General features: G+C 31.1%; 1 protein-coding gene across 1 annotated transcript in view; it reads left to right on the forward strand.

Annotated features, from left to right (window-relative positions):
* Positions 1-12,380: 12,380 nt before the first annotated feature.
* Positions 12,381-15,449, forward strand: part of LOC135127293 (collagen and calcium-binding EGF domain-containing protein 1-like) — a 52,200-nt gene continuing 49,131 nt past the window's right edge. The window contains exons 1-2 of the mRNA XM_064053737.1: positions 12,381-12,957; positions 13,077-13,202. Coding sequence (XP_063909807.1) covers positions 12,797-12,957; positions 13,077-13,202 — 287 coding nt within the window. The 5' untranslated portion in view covers positions 12,381-12,796. The remainder of the gene's footprint in view (positions 12,958-13,076; positions 13,203-15,449) is intronic.

The following is a 15,449-nucleotide window of genomic DNA, read 5'->3' on the forward strand; positions in this document are numbered from 1 at the left end:
TTTTTCTACTCTTTTTTATTGCATTTTTTTAATGTTTTCCGCCTTCTTTTACCACCTTTTGCTGTGGCCCTTTTTTCGTCGCCTTTTTATAATAAGAATAGTAATAAATAATCACGTCGCTGGTTTAACATTTTTTTTCTCCGTTTCTTGAGATTTTTTGGAGATTTTTTGCCTTTTTTTCTAGTCATTTTTTGATTTTTTTACCTTGTTTTTTCGTCGACATTTTTATCATCTTTTTTTTTCGTGTTTTTGACCCCCCTTTTATTGCGTCATTTGTTTATTGTTTTTTTGTTCTCCTTTTCTATTGCATGGTTTCACTGTTTCCGCTTTCATCTTTTATCACGTTTTTTTTTTACATTGTTTTTTCATAATTTTTGTCGCATTTTATCGCCTTCTCTGTTATCTCGTCTTTTTTGTCACTGTTTTTGTAGTCTTTTTTTGTTGACATTTTTCCTTCTTTTATCCCTTTTTTCTTATTGTTTTTTGTTACTGTTTATTGATCATTTTCTTTGCTCCTTTTTTTGCCAATTTTTTTTGGTCCAGTTTCTTTAGTTTATTTTTTATCGCATTATTATTTGTCGCCAGTTTTTTATTGTTTGTTCATTGTATTCCATCATTCTCGCATTTTTATTGACTTTCATCGAAGCCTTTTCCAGTTTTTGTTTTGTTGCTTATTTTTGAGAGATTTTGTGTTGCTTACTTTGGTTGCCTTCTTTTGAGATTTTTCCTCGTCTTTTATTTCCGAGGATTTGGAAGCGTTCTTTTTCGCCGTTCTAATCATATTTTGTCTTCTTTTTTCATTTTGTTTTTACATTTTTGATTGCATTTTTCTCGTTTTCTTTTCTTTTTTTGTCGTCTTTTCTCTTGTTCCTTTTTTTATTACATTTTTTATAAACTTTTTTGCCGCCTTTCTTTGTTTCCTTTTTTAATCGCGTTATTTTTTGTCGTCATTTGTTTCTTTTCTTTTTGCTTTATTCTTCTCTATTTACAGCTTTTTCGTCGCTTGTTCGGTGCCTTTTTATTTTTGTGGCCTTTCTTTCTTGCTTTTTTTGTCAGTTTTATTTTTTATCACGTTATTTTAAATCGCATTTTTTTTACTCGTTTTTTATTCCATTTTCCGCCTTCTTTTATCATCTTCTGCTGTGGCCTTTTTTCGTCGCCTTTTTATAATAATAATAATAAATAATAATGACGTCGCTGTTTTAAGATTTTGTTTCTCCTTTTCTTGAGATTTTTGGAGATTTTTCGCCTTTTTCTTAGTCATTTTTTGACCTTTTTACCTTGTTTTTTCGTCGACATTTTTATCATCATTTTTTGTCACGTGTTTTTGACCCCCCTTTTATTGCGTAATTCGTTTATTGTTTTTTTGTCCTCCTTTTCTATTGCATGGGTTCACAGTTTCGGCTTTTATCTTTTATTACGTTTGTTGTTTCCTTTTTTGCTTTGTTTTTTCATCATTTTTGTCACATTTTATCGCCTGTTTCTTTATCTCGTTCTTTTCTCACTGTTTTTGTGGTCTTTTTGTTGTTGTCATTTTTTCTTCTTTTTTTTCCCTTTTTTATTGTTTTTTTTTTTGTTACTGTCGACCGTTGTTGTCACATTTTCTTTGCTCCTTTTTTGCCAATTTTTCTCGGTCCCATTTCTTTAGTTTATTTTTTATCGCGTTATTATTTGTCGCCTGTTTTTTTTATTGTTTTTTTTTCATTGTATTCCATCTTTCTCGCATTTTTGTTGCCTTTTAATGAAGCTTTTTCCAATTTTTCATTTGTTGCTTATTTTTGACACATTTTGTGTCGACATTTTGTGTCTCTTTTTTTCGTTGCTTTTTTTTTGAGATTTTTGTTCATCCTTTATTTCTAAGGACTTTTTGTAAGCGTTCTAATCGCCTTTTGTCCCCATTTTTCACCTTGTTTTTACATTTTCGATCATATTTTTGTTGTTTTTTTCCTTTTTTTGTCGCTCTTTCGTTCCTTTTTTTATTGCATTTTTTAGTTTTCCGCTTTATTTTATCGTATTTTGTTCTGACCTTTTTTCGTCTCCTTTTTGTAACCATTTTTAACATAATTTTTAATATTATTTTAGTTGCATTTTTTTGTTGTCCTCTTTTTTCAACTTCTTTTCGATTCTTTTTTAGCGTTGTTCACGTCGCTCTTTTAAAAATGTTTCTCCGTTTCTTGTGATTTTTGGAGAATTTTTCGCTTTTTTACCTTGTTTTTTCATCGGCTTTTTTATCATAATTCTTTATCTTCTTTTGTCGCCGTTTTCCCCATCTTTGTTATTGCTTATTTTTGATAAATTTTTAGTCGTATTTTTGGTGACTGTTTTTGTCGCTTTTGTTATATTTTTTTGTTTTTTGAGTTTTTTTCAGCATTTTATCGCGTTTGTTGTTTCCTTTTATTATTTTGTTTTTTCATCGTTTTTATCGCATTTTATTGCCTTTTCTTTTATCTAGTCTTTTATTACCTTTTTTGTCACCTTTTTGTTTATAACGTTTCTTTGACTTCTTTTTAGTCACCCTATTTTTTTGCTTGACACTATTTTTAATCGTCTCTTTTTTTCATTTTTTTGCTTTTTGTACGTCTTTTTTGTTGCGTATATAAGTATAGAAGATACTTATTTATTTCATTTTTTCACTGTTTTCTTCCATCTTTGCAGCTTTTTTAACGCGTTTTGTTTCCCTTTCTTCTGCATTTTCGTCTGTTTATTCTAGCTAGTAATTTTGTAGCATTTCTCGTCTCTTTTTTGTAGCTTTTCGTCGTTTTTTCATTACTTTTTGTTGCCTTTTTTATATTTTTTTCTGCTCCACTTTGATTTTTTGTCACGTTCCTTTGGCACCTTTTGCACGTTATTTTGACTCCAATTGTCACGCGGTTCTTTGGCCCTTTTTTGTCGCTTCTTTAGCGGCCTTTTTTGTTAACATTTTTCCTTCTTCTTTTATCCTTTTTTTATTATTTTTTCTTACTGTTTATCGTTCTTGTCACATTTTCTTTGTCCTCCTTTTTTGCCAATTTTTCTTGATCCCGTTTCTTTAGTTAATTTTTGACCGCATTATTATTTGTTGCCTGTTTTTTATTGATTTTTTTCATTGTTTTTTACCTTTCTCACTATTTTGTTGCCTTTCATTGTCGCTTTTTCTAGTTTTTTTTTTTTTTGCTTATTTCTGAGACATTTTGTGTCGCTTTCTTTGGTTGCCTTTTTTTGGGATTTTTGTTCGTCCTTTATGTCTGATGATTTTTTTGAAAGTGTTCTTTTTCGCCGTTCTAATCGTGTTTTGTCCCCTTTTTTGTCGCCTTTTCTCTTGCTTCTTTTTTTATTGCCTATTTTTATCAATTTTTTTGCCGTATTTCTTTGGTCCCTTTTTTAATCGCGTTATTTGTTATTGTCATTTGTCATCGCCTTGTTTCGTCTCTTTTTATAGCTTTTTTGTTGCATTTTCACCGACTTATTTGTTGCCTTTTTTGTCAGCTTCACTTTTTATCGCGTTATTTTTAATTGCATTTTTTTTACTGTTTTCCACCTTCTTTTGTCGTAACGTTTTGCGTCTTCTTTTTTAGTATGACTTTAATCGTCTTTTTTATTTTCCTCTTTTTTCAGCTTCTTTTCAAACCTTTTTTCTTCTACTGCATTGTTTCACTGTTCCCACTTTTTTTATTTTATTTTGCCGCCGTTTTTGTCATCTTTTTTGTTGTTTATTTTTGACACATTTTTAGTTGAATTTTTTTGACACTGTTCTTGTCGTTTTTTGTTGACCTTTTTACTTTTTCTTGTTTTTCATTTCATTTCATTTGTTCCCTTTTTTTTACTTTGTTTTTTAATCACTTTTATCGCCTTTTCTTTTATCTCGTCTTTTATTACCTTTTTTATCACCTTTTTGTTTATCGCGTTTTTTGTTGCTTGACATTTTTTAATCGCCCTTCTTTTCATTTTTTTTCGATTATTCCAATTCTCAATTTTTCAAAATTCGATATTTCGATTTTTCGATTTTCCATTTTTCATATTTTCGACTTTTCAAAATTTGTAATTTTCATATCCAAATTTTGCATTTTTAAATTTTTCAATTCCTCTATTACCTATTCTGAATTCGAAATTTCGAATTTTCAGTTTTTTTTTAATCTCGGATCTTCAATTTTTCGTTTTTTCAAAATTCGACATTCAAAATTTTTGGCTTTTCTATTTTCGATTATAGATTTTTTGAAAATTCGATTATTTGATTTTGGAATTCCGATCTATTGATTTTGTCGAAAGTCGAAGTTTAGTCTTTTTCTCGTTATTTATTTCATTTTTTCATTGTTTTCTTCCATATGTATAATTTTTTTGTGGCCATAATTGTCACCTTTTTTCGGTTCTTTTTTCTAGCCTTTTTTTAATACTTTTTTTCATCATATTTGTTTCATTTTATATTTGCTTCGTGTTTTCTTTTATTACTTTTTAGGTGCCTTCGACTTTTTTGTTTTCAATTTTTGGCATTTTCTGAACTTTTTCTTTTTTCTAACTACACAGCGATTATGTACAAAATAATTCCGGCCCAACTTGGCTAGACTCTGATGTCTTGACCCAGCTTCTCCCATTGTCTGGACTACACTCTGCCTACTTCCTATGGTGGTTTCCATTTTAAAAAGCCACGCGGTCCTTCTCGAAACACCTCGGTCACCGGTTCTAGAGTTGTCTGGAGCACCTATTCGTGACTTCCGCTTCCAGACTCTTCTCCGGCCGCCATCACCGACAATGAGTCATCATCGTCGTATGTACTAGAATCTATAGGCGTCGTATGGGTTTATTTCGTAACAATCTATAGGACGTACCATGAAAAAATAAAATTCGTAAAATCAAGTTTTATAATTTATCTAGAAAACTGGGTTTGGCTGTCTGTTACGGATTTTATTGACTAAGTAAGAAATTAGTTACTAAGTAACTTCCCTAAACTACGAAACTACAGTCCCCACCAAAAATTTGATGACGTCATTTCAAAACTTTGCTATTTTTGACATAACATCACCAATCGATCAGTTAAATTTCCAAATTCTAATCATTCACAGTAATAAACCACAAAATATAAAAATGGCCAAAAACCGTAATCACATTCCCCACCGACTGTAATATAACTTACAACGGTGTTTTCCTGTTTCCACAATATGGCTTAATTTCCAGAAAAATTGATTCCTGCGTCGGACTAGTGCACTCATTTTTCCACATTTATGTCTCTTCGAAGAGCAGCTAACTTCCGCAGTTTCGGAACACAAAGTTGCGGCGAACTTTTCAACTCTGATTCTTTACGTGACAGATTAAATTTGAAATTGGTTCGGTTCGGATCGGCTTCAGATGTGTTTGTCTTGCGATATTTTGCAGATTTTTTGTGCCGGAAAAAACACAGCGAGTTAAGTAAACGTGGATTCCGCGCTGGAAACGAAGTTTAATTGCAAATACTTTCAGCCGACTAATTATTTTTAACTGGTTGTAATTCAACATGCAATGAAGTGCTCTACTGAAGTTGTACGAGGAGCGCGTAGTTTTTAGGATGGAAAAATTAACTGATTTAGGAGAGTCGTTAATTAGCGGATTTATTATTAAAACGAGCTATTTGCTTATATAACTTAGCTGATAATTTAGATAATTTGACTCAAAAGCAAAACCACACCTATTTTCTAGACGATTCTCCACACTTCGTCTGAAATTTATTCTCTCCGAGCTTGGATTTTCTATGAAAACTAAAATCAAGTCCCTCCACTAATATTTATTCGTCGTCCGTTCGCTGCTCGCTTCCATTCGTTTCAAAAGACATTTACGCGTTATTTTTATTACGCGTCTTACACCCGGAATGAAATACAATACAAAATCGACGCGATTCCGAAGTGTAAAACGTGAGAAGAAAGTGGAGGCATTAGGTGTAATGAAATTACAGATGCATGAAAAAACATGGTTGCTTCGAAACTGATGATGGCGGAATATGGCGATGGCCCCAGATATACGATAATATCTTAACTAGCCATTAAAGTTTCCGAAAAGCCCTCGGACGATTTAACAGTGGATTTATAGGGCATTGAGGAAAATTCGAGTGCAGCTCAGTTGCACAGTTGAAATTTTATGGAATGTATCGAAATTGGTGATAGTTTGGGTGAGGCAATAAGCGCATAATCTAAATTACCTGCTGCGAGGAGCAGTAAACATGTTATATGGCTGTTTTCATTAATTAAAGCAGCTTAAAACTTCAAATACATTGTTGGAGACCGTTTTTCACATTAAGCGAATCGGCCGTTTGGGAGCTTACAAAGTTTTATGAAGTGGTTTAAAATCGTGGATAATAATATAATTTCCAACCTTTTCTTATAAACTGCTTTTCGGTTGACACTATTTCTAATCGCCCGTTTTTCCATTTTTTGGATGTTGTACATCTTTCTTTTAAGCTTTTCGGATTTTTTTGTATTACTTATGTTATTTTTTTTAAAGTTTTCCTCCATCTTTATAGCTTTTTTATATTTTAAATAATTTTTTTTGCTTTTTTATCGTTTTTTCGCTGACTTTTTTCGTTCCTCTGTTCGGATTTTTTTCTTTTTTTTGATCCCTTTTTATAAATCGCACTTTTTTATTGTTTGTATTTTTTGTGTCGTTGTGTGACTTTTTGTAGTTTTTCGGTACTTTTAGAACATTTTTATTGCTTTTTTGTCTCTGTTTTCGTCCTTCTTTTGTTGCTTCTTCACTTTTTTCGTCTTTCTTGGCGCTTTCTTAATAGGTTTTTGCTGACTTTTTTCTTCATTTTTAGAATTTTTTGAAAGTTTCCTTTTCAAATTTTTTATCGTCTTTTTTGCTGATTTTTTTAGTTCTATTCGGATTTTTTGGTTTTTTGTCACTTTTTCTCTTGTTTCATTTTTGATTGCTTTTCTTGTCACATTTTTTTGCCCCGTTTTTCTGATTCCTTTTCATGGCGCTATTTTTAATTGCGACTTTTTTATTTCTTGTCTTTTTTGTAAGTTTTTGTAGTTTTCCATCGCTTTTCTTGCGTTTTATTGTCGCCTTTTCTCTTACCTTTTTTTAGACACATTTTTGTCACTTCTTTAGTGTTTTTTTGTTGCTTCTTTTTTCATTTTATTTTTTTTGCGTTTTCCTTATAGAATTTGTGCTGACTTTCTTGATTTTTGGAGTTTTTTGGACGTTTTATTTTTCACTTTTTTATCGCGTTTTTGTCCCTTTTTGTACCTCGTTTTTACTTATTTTTTTATTATTCATATTATTTTATTTACTTATTATTTATTTCTAAAATCCTTTTGTCTTCATTATTGTCTCTTATTTATCGTTTTTGTCATTGTTTTCTTCCTTCTTTTAACGCTGTTTTTTCGCTTATTACCATCCCCTTTAGCGGTTTCCTTGTCGATATTTTAATGATTTTTCTATTTTTTAGATTTTCTTTATGTTTTCTTTTTTGTCGTTTTTGGCGTGTTTTGTCCTTTTTACGCCGTTTTTCGTTTTTTTAACTCATTTTGTCGCTTTTGCATGACGCAGTTATTGCCGATTTTTTATTTTTTGTCGTCTTTTTTTCACCTTTTTTGTCGCTTTTACTATTGTCCCGTTTTTTTGCATTTTTTTTTTGTTATATTTTTGCCACGTTTTTTATAGCATTTTATAGTTGATTTTTTCAAATTTTGCATTTTTACGTCTATTTTTGTGGCTTTTCTCCATCTTTTTCAGCGCCTTAAGCCTTATTCATTTAATTTTTTCACTATTTTCCCTCTTTTTTATGGCTTTTTTGTCCGTTTTTTCTAGGCGTCTTTTTTCTTTATTGGTCCTTTTTCTCATCTTCTTTTTGAATCTTTTGTGACATTTTTCTTGTCGCCTATTTGTAGACTTTTATCATTCTTCTTTTTGGTTTTCTTTTTCGTGTTTTAAAGTGTTTTTGTCTCCTTTTTTTTATCTTGTTTTTTTGTCTTTTTTATCACATTTTTTATGCATTTCGTTGATTCCTATTTTTCTTTTTTTGCCTCTATTACGAATCATTTTTGTAACATTTTCTAGTTTTTCAACATTTTTTTATCTTACTTTACTGCCTTTTTTACTGCTTCCCTCCTTTTTCCATCGTCTCTTTCGCCTTTTATTGTCGCTTTTTTTCACCTTCTTTTTCTTGCCTTGTTCTAGACACATTTTTTATGCTTTTCTATCGTTTTGTTGTTGTTCCTTTATTCACTTTTTTCGTTTTTTTAGAATTTTACTGGACGTGTTCTTCTTCGTTTTTTTATGGTGTTTTTGTCCCCTTTCTTCCTTCGTTTTTTCGCTTTTTTATCTCATTTTTTCATTTTTTCGTCGTCTTTTTTTTTCACTTTTAATTCCTTTTTCTCTTGTCCCATGTTTTTGTTTATTTTGTCCCATTTTTTTGCCGCTTTAATTATTTTGCTCCTTTTTTATTTTTTTGTCGCTTTTTATCGTCCCAATTCTTTTTCTCCCTTTTTCTTTCCTCTTTTAGCGCTTTGCTTGTAGAAATTTTGCCGATTTTTTTGATTTTTAGAGTTTTTTAGAAGTTTTATTTTTCGTTTTGTTATCGTGTCTTTGCCCTCCTTTTTACCTTGTTTTTTCGTCTTTTTTTAATGGCATTTGTGTCGTTTTCTAAAAACACTTTGTATTCGTTTTTGTCTCTTGTTTATCGCTTTTTTTCACAGTTTTCCTTTTTTTGTAGTTTTTTTATATTCGCCTTTCACTTTTTTAGTGTTTTTTAACGGTTTCCTGCTCGTTTTTGTATTGACTCTTTCTTTTTTTTTGTTAATTTTTTTGACGTTTCCTTATTCGTCTTTTTTTATGGAGTCCTCTTTTTTAAGCCATTTTTCGTTTTTATCTTATTTTGGTGCTTTTTTGTGACGCATTTTTGACACTTCTTTTATTTCTTATCGTATTTTTTGTTGCTTTTTCTCTTGTCCCGTTTTTTGTTTTTTTTTGCGCACATTTTTTTGACACGTTTTTATGCCTCTATTTTTAATCGCTTTTTCACTTTTTGCATTTTTACGTTTCTTTTTGTAACATTTCTTCATCTTTTTTAGCGCTTTATTTATTTCATTTTTTCACTATTTTCCCTCTTCTTTATGGCTTTTTTTGTTATTTTTTAGTCTTCTTTTTATTATCGGTCTTTTTTTCGTTCTTCTGTTCGATTTTTTTTTCGTGTTATTTTTCGCATTTTTATAGTGTTCTTGTTTTCTTTTTCCCTTGGTTCTTCGGCTTCTTTATAGCATTTTTTTCTGTCGTCTTTTTTTGCTTTTTTCCGAAAATTCCGAAAATCCAGAAAAAATAGAAAATTTTGAAAGTCCAGAACGTCCAGAAAGTCCAGAAACACGTGTTCTTTTTCGTTTTTTGTCCCCTTTCTTACCGTGTTTTTTTGCTTTTTTGTCTTATTTTCTCAATTTTTTCGTCGTCTTTTTTTCACTCTTTTATTGCTTTTTCTCTTGTTCCATTTTTTATTTTGTTACCCCATTTTTTTAAGTTTCTTTTTTGTACTTTTTTTGTCGTTTTTCAGCATTTTTTTACAATATTTTGCTCCTTCTTTTATCGTTTTTTTGTCGCCTTTTATCGTCCCATTTCTTTTTCTACCTTTTTCTTTACCTTTGTTTTACAGCATTTTGTCGCTATTTTTCCGCTTCCATCCGAATGGAAAAGGGAATTATTTGTTGAATTTTATTTTTTTTAGGTATTCCCTGTTGATAAGGAATGTGAAATCCCTTTTGCCGTGTTAATCGAGAAAAATAGAAAAATATATTTGAAAAATTTTTCAAAAATTGTTAAAACGGAAAAAATTGTCTCTCATATCACGAATTTGAAATCATCCTTACAACCAGAAGTCCAGACGGCCAGAAATTCCTGAATATCCAGAAATTCGAGAAAGTCCAAAAAATAAAAATCAAGAAATTCCAAAAATCCAGAAAATCTAGAAAATCAAAAAAACCAAAAAATCCAGAAAATCCAAAAATAGAGAAAAATTCAGACAGTCCAGAAGTCCAGATAATCCAGAAAATCAAGAAAATCCAGAAATTTCAGAAAGTCCAGAAAATCCAAAAAATTCAAAAGTTACAGAAACTCCAGAAAACCCAGAAAATAAAGAAAATCCAGAAAATCCAGTAAACGTAAAAAGTATAGAAAATCTATAAAATCAAGAAAATCCAGTAATTCCAGAAATTCCAGAAAACCCAAAAGTCCAGAAGTCCAGAAAATCGGGAATATCCAGAAATTCGAGAAAGTCAAAAATATACAAAAATCCCGAAAATCCAGCAAAAATAGAAAATTCTGAAAGTCCAGAACGTCCAGAAAGTTCATAAAATCCAGAAAATATATAAAATTAAAAACATCCAGAAAATCCCAAAAACCCAGAAAACGCAAAATGTCCAGAAAAATAGAAAATCCATAAAATCCAGAAACTCCAGAAAGTCTAGAAATCTAGAAAGTCCAGAAGTCTAGAAAATCCTGAATATCCAAAAATGTTTAGTTTTCGTTTTGTTATCGCGTCTTTGTCCTCTATTTTACCTCGTTTTTTCGTCTTTTTTTAATGGCATTTGTGTCGTTTGTCTTCATTTTTGTCTGTTGTCTATCGGTTTTTCTCACAATTTTCCTCCTTCTTTTAACTTTTTTTTGTCTATGACCGTCGCGTTTTTTTCTGTTTTTTGTAGTTTTTTTATATTCGTCTTTCACTTTTTTAGTCTCTTTTTTTTAACGGTTTCCTGCTCGATTTCGTATTGACTCTTTCTTTTTTTTGTTAATTTTTTTGGCGTTTTCTTATTCTTTTTTTTTATGGAGCTTCTAATCCTCTTTTTTAAGCCGTTTTTTGTTTTTTTTTGCGTAAATTTTTCTGTCACGTTTTTATGCCTCTATTTTTAATCGCTTTTTCACTTTTTGCATTTTCACGTTTCGTTTTGTAGCATTTCCTCATCTTTTTTAGCGCTTTATTCATTTCATTTTTTCACTATTTTCCCTCTTTTTTATGGCTTTTTTGTTATTTTTTAGTCGTCTTTTTATAATCGGTCCTTTTTTCTTCTTCTTTTTAAATATTTTTTGCCACTCTTCTTGTCGCTTCTTTGTAGAGTTTTTTCGTTCTTCTCTTCAATTTTTTTTTTGTGTTCATTTTCGAATTTTTATAGTGTTCTTGTCTTCTTTTTCCCTTGGTTCTTCGTGTTTTTTGTAGCATTTTTATCGCTTTTTGATGACGCTATTTTTAAATCCTTTTTTTGTCGTCTTTTTTGCTTTTTTTGGCTTTGCTCCAATTTTTATTGCCTTTTTTCACATTTTTCCGCATTTCATTGGTTCCTAGTTTAATCGTCATTTCTCCATTGTTTTGCCTCTGTTACGATTCTTTTTGGTAACTTTTAACTTTTGTAGTTTTTCAACGTTTTTTTGGTCTTTCTTTACTCCTTTTTGACTGCTTTTCTTGTTTTTATTGCTTTCTTCACTTTTAATTGTCGCCTTCTTTCATCTCTTTTGTTATTTTTTTTTTGGGGATATCGGCGAATCGGTCACTGGTACGATGAGTGGTTTTAAGCACATTTTTTATGATTTGTTATTGTTTTTTTTTGTTGTTCCTTTTTTTGCCATTTTCGTTTCAATTTTAGCGTTCGCCTCGTCGGATTTTTTATTTTTTTTTTTAGAAGTCTACTGGACGTGTTCTTTTTCGTTTTTTTATATTGTTTTTGTCCCCTTTCTTACCGTGTTTTTTTGCTTTTTTGTCTAATTTTCTCAATTTTTTCGTCGTCTTTCTTTCACTCTTTTATTGCTTTTTCTCTTGTCCCATTTTTTATTTTGTTACCCCATTTTTTTGTTTCTTTTTTGTACTTTTTTTGTCGTTTTTCAGCATCTTTTTACAGTATTTTGCTCCTTCTTTTATGTTTTTTTTTTGTCGCCTTTTATCGTCCCATTTCTTTTTCTACCTTTTTCTTTACCTTTGTTTTACAGCATTTTGTCGCTTTTTTTCCGCTTCCATCCGAATGGAAAAGGAAATTATTTATTGTATTTTATTTTTTTTAGGTATTCCCTGCTGATAAGGAATGTCAAATCATTTTTGCCGTTTTAATAGAGACAAATAGAAAAATACTTTTTGAAAAATTTTTCAAAAGTTGTTAAAACGGAAAAAATTGTCTCTTATAGAAGAGTTCTCCCATATCACGAATTTGAAATCATCCTTACAATACCAAAAAATCAAGGAAAAAGGAAAATAATTAATTTAATTTTTCCAAAAAAAAAAATTATTTAATTATCAGTGACGTCATAGCTCGAGCAGCATCAACAAAAAACGTACCTGGAGTGAAAAGAGTATAATTTAAATAATATTTAGTTTTTATTGAACACAGCACACTAAATGGAAGACGCCCCACTTGAAAACCATGAGTTTAAACATTAACAACTTGAACCTAATTGCATCCCGACATATGGCGCCAGAAATCATGAACCCACTAAATCGTCTGCCGAACTCTCGCGCGAGAACCCCGCACTTCCGCTTATCAGATCCGAAAAACTTTCCCCGATTTCCCCGATAAACCCCGTCTGCAATTTTTCCCTGGCTCGGAAATTCGAAAGTCAGATTTAACGCGACACTCGAATCGCGTGTGGCTAATTAAGTGCATACCAATCCGGCGCCATCTTAAGTCATCTTAAATTGACCCACTCAGTTCACTTTGTTGTGGAAACAAAGTTGCGTTAAGTAATGTAATTGCTCGTTAAAAAATCACTAGGTGGATGTCCGAGCTGCGAAAGCGCTAATTGTTCCATGTTTTATTAACCCCAATTTCCGCCCCAAATTAAACCGATCATTCAAAATTAACGCGTTCTAAAAAATGCTGTGATTATGACATCTCGAAGTGAGTTATTCGTGAGAACGATTCTTTTAGTGGCGGTTGTTGCGAGTCATGAGGAGCCCGTCGAAACGGAACGACCCGCAGAAGGGCTCTTACCGACGCAAGATGGATACTATCTAGATGGCCTTAATGAAGCTTCTTTTGGAACTGGGTATGTTTACTATGGCAGATTATATTCGGGGGATGGAATTTCGGCGATATGGGCCATTGGGGGCTTTATTGCTAAATAAAAAGCGCTTTCTTTAATTAGGAAATTGTGTCTGAGTTTAGGGCCGAGCCCTTGGTGTGCCCTTCGAGCAACGTCATTTCGACGAGGTACAGGTGCAACGCGAATGGGCAGTGGGTGGACTGCACGAGGAAGCACTGCTGTAAGGACTACACCTTCATTGCAGGAAGGTAAGATTAAGATTAATCGTAGAAAAAATTGTCTGCGCTGCACGGAATTAATCGCTATTATCACACTCTTACGATGCTGTTTTATAACGTATAGCTGTGGGATCAATTTCACTTATTCTAGTCGCTTGAATTAGAAAATGAATTACGTTACCGCACCCATTTGTGTAATTTAGTAATTTATCTCACTCAGATGACTATAATAAGTTACATAATTAGCTATTTGTTGCCAAATCGTATATATAATTTGAATTAACGGATCATTATCACAACCGGCTGAATAAACAACGCAACTAAGGGCTCGTTTTGAGCAAATTTCATAGCGATGTGGTAATAATAGTTTTATCACACTCTAGTGGAAATAGCTGTTAGTGGATTGCGAAATACCAACTAAAACCAACGGCGTTCACAAAATTCGCTCCCTCGTGAAGTACATATCCAGATTTTTCGAAAAATGTTTTAATATTTCTAAAAATTGTCAAATGCTTGTTTGGCGATCCGTCAAAAATCCTTTTAGATAAGATAAATTCCATTTTGAAAAACTGAGCTTTCACAAAGTTGACTAGAAATTCACCAGAAATTGCGGAACATATATTTGACATGATAATTTGAAAAACATAGCTTGTTAACGGTGTACGTTGAAGATCTTCGAAGTATTCGTTTTCAAAGTCAAATTTAAAAAAAAATCAAAAAACTGTCATATTTAATTTTGGCAATTCCTGAAAACTAAGCAGTAGAAATTTTTGAATAAATGAGACCGAAAGTTAATTTCGGGGGTTTTCATCAGGAAAAGCTCCTTTAGATAATTTTCGGCGGTGCAGAAAAAAGTCAAAAATTACATAAAATTTCATTTATTGAAACATCGAGCTTTCCGAAAAATTGATTAAAATTCCACCAAAAATTCTGGAATATAGAAGTCTACAAGGTGATTCAAACAATATAACACGTCAGGGATGCTGGACTAACATTTTTGAAGTATTAGTTTTGAAGTTCATATTTTTAAAATGTTCAAAAATTGCCATTTTTCGTTTGAAAATTCCTCAAAAGTGGTACGAACTTTGCCACAGATAAAATCCAAAATCATTTCTAGAGGCTGAACTCTATAAATATCTTATTAGAAAGTCCAGAAAATTTAGAAAATCTAGAAAATCCAGAAAATCTATACACTTCAGAAAGTCTAGAAACCCAGAAAGTGCACAAAATAAAAAAAAATCAAAAAAACTGGATCCAGAAAAAATCCAGAAAATATACATAGAAAATCCAGAAAGTCCAGAAAGTCCAGAAGTCCAGAAAATTCAGAAAATCCGGAAAATCCAGAAAGGCGAGAAAGTCCAAAAAATGAAAAAAAAATAAAAAAAATTCAGAAAATCCGGAATATCCAAAAAGTCCAGAATATGTATAAAGTCCAAAAAATCCCGAATATCCAGAAATTCGAGTGTCCAAAAATTTAGAAAATAAAGTAAATAAAAAAATCGAGAAAATCCAAAAAATCCAGCAAATCCAAAAAATTCAGAAAATCCAAAATATCCAGAAAATCAAAAAAATCCAGAAAATGAAAAAAATCCACAAAATCCAAAAAACGCAAAAAGTCCAAAAAATAAAAATCAAAAAATTCCGAAAATCAAAAAATCTAGAAAATCAAGAAAATCAAAAAATGCAGAAAATACAGAAAAAATAGAAAATTCTGAAAGTCCAGAATGTCCATAAAATCCAGAAAATCCAGATAATCCAGAAAATCCAAAAAATAACAAAATTTAGAAAACGCAGAAAGTCCAGAAAAACGAGAAAATCCGGAAAATCCAGAAGGTCGAGAAAGTCCAAAAAATTAAAAAATATCCACAAAATTCAGAAAATCCAGAATATCCAAAAAGTCCAATAAACCAGAAAATCAAGAAAATCCAGAAAATCCAGATAATATAGAAAATCCAGAAAAATCCAAAAAATTCACAAAATTCAGAAAATCTAGAAGATCCGGAAAGCCCAGAAAGCCAAAAATTTAGAAAATCAAGAAAATCAAAAAATCCAGAAAATCCAAAAAATCCAGAAAATCCAAAACTCCAGAAAATCCAAAAAGTCCAGAAAATCAAAAAAATCCTAGAATCCAAAAATCTAGAAAATCAAGAAAATTAAAAAATCCGGAAAATACAAAAAAATAGAAAATTCTGAAAGTCCAGAACGTCCTGAAAATCCACAAAATCCAGAAAATTTAAAAAAATGCAAAAAATCGAGAAAACGCAAAAGTCCAGAAAA

This window comes from Zophobas morio, unplaced genomic scaffold, assembly GCF_036711695.1.
Source record: "Zophobas morio isolate AGI-343-1 ecotype UQ-CSIRO unplaced genomic scaffold, CSIRO_AGI_Zmor_V1 ptg000011l, whole genome shotgun sequence".
Lineage (NCBI taxonomy): Eukaryota > Metazoa > Arthropoda > Insecta > Coleoptera > Tenebrionidae > Zophobas > Zophobas morio.